The 6,023-nt window shown below is 41.3% G+C and overlaps 1 protein-coding gene across 1 annotated transcript; it reads left to right on the top strand.

Moving 5' to 3' along the window:
• Window positions 1-4,454: 4,454 nt before the first annotated feature.
• xcr1b.3 (chemokine (C motif) receptor 1b, duplicate 3) lies at window positions 4,455-5,616 on the top strand. The gene is given in 2 exon segments (XM_076295919.1): window positions 4,455-4,936; window positions 4,938-5,616. Coding segments are annotated over 2 exon segments (1,068 nt in total). The 5' UTR covers window positions 4,455-4,477; the 3' UTR covers window positions 5,547-5,616.
• Window positions 5,617-6,023: the final 407 nt, after the last annotated feature.

Genomic DNA, 6,023 nt, shown 5'->3' with positions numbered 1-6,023 from the left:
GCTACATACCCACCAAATTTCATGTGCCCCGGTGTTTCGGTGCCCCGGGTATCGTTGACCAAAATTTCAGGAAGTAGATGACGTTCGCTAGCGGCGGTCATAATAATAATGTTATCATTGTTGTTTTGATGCAAATTGCTATTAGCCTACCACCTAGCCTGACGTCTTATACTTTAGGCCTATACTATATAATTCTAGTCAGTCTGATACTGGTCTGGGCCCACTTCCCCGATAAGACACGCTCTTAAGAGGGTTTTCTACGATTCATCTTACGATCGTTCATTTGGTTTTTCCGACTGTTTCCCGAACATGCTCGTAGCGTGAACGCGCGTGCACTGCTCTTAAGATGCTCTTAAGGGGAGCTGTCCACGTTAATAGTTCTGAAATATCCTCTGATTTGACGGTGATGTCAGATGACTGCATGTCACAGCTATAGGCCTACCATTTAAACTTCGGATCTACACATTCATTCACATCAATACGAAAATAGAAACACTTTGACATCTGCATGTAAGCATCCCAAGTAGGTTATATACCACACAGAGACATAAATAATTGTAATTATTTTAAGATTAGATTGTTGCACCATGCAATAATATTTTGCGGTGTCACTTAAGAACACGTTTGAAGATAAGAAAGAAGTCGAGTAAGAAAGAGAGGAAATGTGTAGGCTTAGATTTTGATGCAGTATAGGCTACAGACTAAACCACGTGTTGCTTTCTCTGCTTTTTACCTCATAGGCCTAATAAAATATTCACTTACCAAAGATAATGTCAATGTCATAACTTGATTGCATTTTTGTCCGCTTTTCATCACATTATTATGCATTAAATGTAGGCTATTTTGCACGCTAAAATCTGATTCATCACAGGTAAACACAATAAAGAATGGGAATGTAAATTGGATTATGTATTCTAAGTTGTAATTCCTCTGTATGTCCTGTTGGTGACCTCAGTGAGAAGTACTGTTAAGACGCTCTTAGCCGGTAACGAGTACTCTGGAGCACTCGTAGATCTACGAGTGTTTTCACGACGCTCTTAAACTACGATGGTTTCGGGAAACAGTCGGCAAATCTTAAGACGTTCGTAAGAGGGACTTTACGACGCTCTTAGGCTTAAGATGCTTTCGGGGAAGTGGGCCCTGGTCCATTGGGACGTGATTATGAGGCGTGTTTCAACCGATACAGTGGGGAAAATGGCTGTGCAATGAAAATGCACCCCCCCCCCCCCCCCCAACCAACCAACCAACCAACCACCGGCTGTAAGCATGAGCATGAGGTTCACAACTAACTACTATCTAATCACACATTGAATTAATGTAACAACTCGGTAGTTAGGAAATGGTTTCCCTTCCCTGTCTTTTGCTGTGATTTTATTTGTTTTTTCTTTGCTCGCCAATCTGCGTACTATTGTGTCTCTCTCTTCATTCGTCAACTTCTCTGGCCATAGTGCTGGATCCTCAGGCAATGGCATATACTCCTTAGCACTGCCCTGACTGCTTTCTGACCTCTCTTCATCTCTTTCACTTTTTTCAGAACCTTCTCTGCTTTCACTTCCTTCATCCTCTATCACATCTTCTCTATCTACCTGGACAGACCCCTCTACAAGCATATAAGCATATAGATATATTAGCAGGCAATTCCAATGTAGCCTTATGGATGTGACTGAACATGCTTAATATTTAAATATTCTGTGTAAAATTTCCTCAAATTTATTTTTCCATTTGCTTCATAAAAACATAAGAACATTTTATTTGTCTGATGGTTGTGGCAAAAAAATGGTCTATTCTAATTAGACTAGACTATACAGTGAAAGACATTCTTTCAAAGTTGCTAAATATACATTGCAGTATAGCCTTTCGTGTGATTTCATTTTAAACTATAGGCTCACCTTGTCTCAAGTCCACATCAGATGGTGAGAGGTCTGCTGCTGCTGCATCACCCTCTGTGACAGTTTCTGAAACTGAGTGTGATGCGTTTCACAAGTTAGCTTTGCTACTAATTTGACAGCCTTTCCTCATGAACCTATATAACATTGAGCCTACTAAGTTAAGCTATTAGCTCATAATAATTTTCGAATTAGTAGGCTATTGAAATGTTGTGGTAGGCTATAAATCAGGCATCATGTTATTTCTAATTTTGTGTTAATGCTGTTTTAGCACTGATAATCGCGGATTCGCGGTGGTATTGAAGTGTTTTGTAAACTTCAGGAGTTAATTTCATTTGTAGACTATTGCTTTCACATTGGGCTCACCTTTCTTGGGAAAGAAGGCTGTTAACACTTGTTTTCCCTCATTTCTTTTTTTCTTCCTTTCTTGCATCTCTTTTCTTTTCTGGGAACCGGATTTAGCTTTCTTAGACTTAGACATGGGGCGCCTGCAGGAATTAATGCTATGGTACGCACACCCATCAACCCCCCCGCAAAAAAATCACTCGTGAACAATATTTGTCCGTTTTAGGTCCGTGCATTGGTCAGCAGTGTTGGGCAAGTTACTTCAAAATCATAATGTATTATGTATTACTTATTACTGTCATTTCAAAGTAATTTGTTACATTTTAATATTACTGTCTCTGAATTGTAAGGCATTACACTACTATTGCATTACTTTTAAGTTATTTCCACCAAAATATCTAGAAATATGGATTTGCCATTCTAAATGCAGTTTATTACGCTCAATGCAGCTTGCTCTTCCAATGGAGGGAGATGTGGTTTAGCATAATGACTGAGCTAGGCTTAAGGCTAACAACAGTAGAATGCAATAGGCGCAGTGCTCATGATGCAAAACCAGGAACAATCATAGTCAGAATTTTGTTAAAAACCAACAAAAGGTCAAAGTCTGGTAAATTGTGATTGAAATACTGTAACTGTAAGGCCTAGGCCTACTCATTAAAATCAATAGAGAGCCTACTATATTGTAAATCAAAGCTTAAAGGAACCGTATGTAAGATTGTGGCCAAAACTGGTACTACAATCACTTTCAAATTACTGTAGAGCGGTGTATCCCCTTCCCCTCCCCTCTGACTGGCAGAGTTGGCAACCGGATGACAAAACACTACTGACTTTGTGATTAGTAGATAGGTGGAGGGTGGCGCATTAGGCCAAAACACAACATGACAACATCAACATCAGTTGAGGGCTGCAACTTCACTTTTTAAATGACAATATCCTGGCCAGACTACTGTTGTCAGTGATATAAGTATTTGAAATGAACATGATTTCTTAATGTCTAGTGACATATCAGGGCAATTTTATGATTAATTGAAATACATTTTTTACATACGGTTCCTTTAATAAAGACATGTCAAGATGGTGGCCTGCTGGCCATTTCGGTGCCCTAAGTGAGTGGCTTTGAGTGAGTGACATTTAAATGATAACTCAAACACTCAAACACCTGTGTGTTTTTAAACATTCATTTCTGAAGAAATGCTGTTTTACCTATAAATGGTGCACTGTCACTTTAAGAGCATTGATCTTTACGTTGTCATAATGCCCTTTTGCCAGCTCTTGTTTACAAGCCTTATTTGTTTGAGTTACATTGATAGCACAATATTAACAATAATATGCACAAAGTTTTTTAAGCAACCTTCATTGCTTTGGAAATGGAAGTATGCAATGACATGTTGCTTCACATTTCGTTTTGCGAATACAAGTGAATTATGAGCCTGGTATCCACCTAGCTATCTGAATGGAATGCGTTTCAGTCGACTCAGCATATCATGTGCTTCATGTAGCCTAAATGCTTGGAAAACGAATGATTGAAGACCCACCAATTCTAGTACTACGTGGTGATTGAGAGAACCCAAAAGGTATCAAACTTGCATGTAACATCGTGTTAGTGCATTTTGACATTGTAAACGTTATTGATGAAGAGTGAAACACAGTTTGCAATAAAGCTACTATTCATTGGTTACATTTGGGTGCCCCCTCTATCCTTTGGTGCCCAACGCAAAGTGCGTGATGCGCGTGGTGGCACTGCCAGGCTACACAATCTTTTTCTGCATTTCTATCCCTTTATTCTCTTCAATTCAAGTTCACAGCACAAAGCTGACATGCACAACAGCATAGTTTGTGTTTTATCAAGAATCAAAAAGATTAGCGTGGCACTACTTTAGATGTTTCATTAATTTACTTGTGCTATTTCGCGAGGCATAGAGAGATCTTTCGGTTTCGCACACAAAGTGCACTAACTATTATGTTCTTCATAGCCTTGTCTCAACGTTTGATATGTTGTCAATGTCCTTTTTGCTGCTAAATATGGGTTTACAAGACTTGTATATTATCGCATTCTGTTTTTATTTGCATTTTACACAACGCCCAAACTTTTTCTGATTTGGGCTTGTATTCTATACTTGCATAATTACTGTATATATCACATGCATTTTGCTGTATTATTATGTTTTTTAAAAATGTGCTGTTCAGCTGTTTTGCAAATTGCTTTCAGGAAAAGCATCTGCCAAATACCATAACTACTGTGCCCAATGGAAATAATGGAATTCAATGTAACACCTGACATTTTTTATGGCAACTGGTCATACTCATATGATGAACCAGTGGCCCTCGAAGAGGATAACTCCCATGGGATTTACGCCACCGTCTTCTACAGCCTGATCTTCTGTGTCAGCCTGGCTGGGAACAGCTTCCTCCTCTGGACCATCCTGCGGCAGGAGGACCTGAGGCAGACGTCCAGCCTTCTGCTCCTGCACCTCACTGTGTCTGACCTCATCTTCACCATGCCGCTTCCAATCTGGGCGGTGTATCCCATCCATGGCTGGGTGATGGGCGAGGAGGCATGCAGGCTCCTGAGTGGCGTACTTTTCCTGGGCTACTACAGCTACATGGCCTTCCTCACAGCCATGACAGTGCACCGGTACAGGGCGGTTGTGCACGCCGTCACAGCGTCCTCCTTCAATCCAAATGTTCACCTTCTGAGTGGTGTACCTGTGGGTCTTCTGTTTGACCTTTAGTATACCAGAGATGGTGTTCTCAGAGACAGTGGATGATGGTTACTCTGTGCAATGCAACCTGACCTACACGCCAGAGTATATCATGTATGACATTCAGATTCCAATTTTCTTCTTGTTGCCATTTGCTGTCATCACGTTTTGCTACTCGCGGATGTGGTTTCGCATTCGGCAATGCAGGATGAAGAAGAAGAACTAGGCAGTAAGGCTAATCTTCTTCATTGTGGTCGGCTTCTTTGTCTGTTACAACATCTTCCTCTTCCTCCAGTCGCTGAGCCTCCACGGCCTGATTCCTGCCGAACTCATGAACTCGGACGCCTCCGATTACTCCTACACCGCGTCCCACACCCTGGCTTACTCCCACTGTTGCCTCAGCCCCATCATCCACATCTTTGGTGCGGGAAAGTTCAGAGGACGCCTCTCTGGTAGCTTCCGGCGGCTGTCCATTAGAGACAGGGCCCAGACTCTCAGCACACACACCCATGAAACAGCACTCTCAACCTCTGGACCAACCTACATTCGATCATCCCGCTCCAATGGTCTACTCGTCTCACCCCAAAACTCTTACGCTCCGATGGCGGAGTAAATGCGGCAAACCTCCATCCTCTAACATTCCAAAATAACTCTTCTTCGTCATTGTCAGCGACACAGCAAGTCAGCGTTGCACTATTAAATGTTAGATTGATAACTAACAAGTGCTTCATTTTAAATGACATTATTGCGTCCCATCACCTGGACTTTTTATTTGTGACTGAGACGTGACCTTTTGTAACTTGTTGATATCTGCCCTCACCATTTCTACTCTGTAAGCTCCCCAAGGTCTTCTGTTCATGGAGGTGGCCTCGCCACCATCTTCAATGACTCTCAAACTTTCACCTCAATGACTCTTGACTTTCAAATGTCGATGTATACAGTACCCACAAATGTCTACTCCTCTTTTGAGGTGCAGCTTCTGTTGATTAATCTGTCTACTCCTGTCCTACATGTATGTGCTCTGGTGAACAGATCTCCCAAAACAAGTAATATTTTTATTCAGGAATTTTCTGACCTTTTGTCTGTCATG

This window comes from Alosa pseudoharengus, unplaced genomic scaffold (assembly GCF_046254945.1).
Source record: "Alosa pseudoharengus isolate Yale_2024_CS ecotype anadromous, Long Island Sound unplaced genomic scaffold, YU_APseudo_1.1 YU_APseudo_1.1_scf_2, whole genome shotgun sequence".
Taxonomy (NCBI): Eukaryota; Metazoa; Chordata; class Actinopteri; order Clupeiformes; family Clupeidae; genus Alosa; species Alosa pseudoharengus.
The sequence above is the reverse complement of the archived record's forward strand: the minus strand, read 5'-3'. Positions and strand labels throughout refer to the sequence as shown.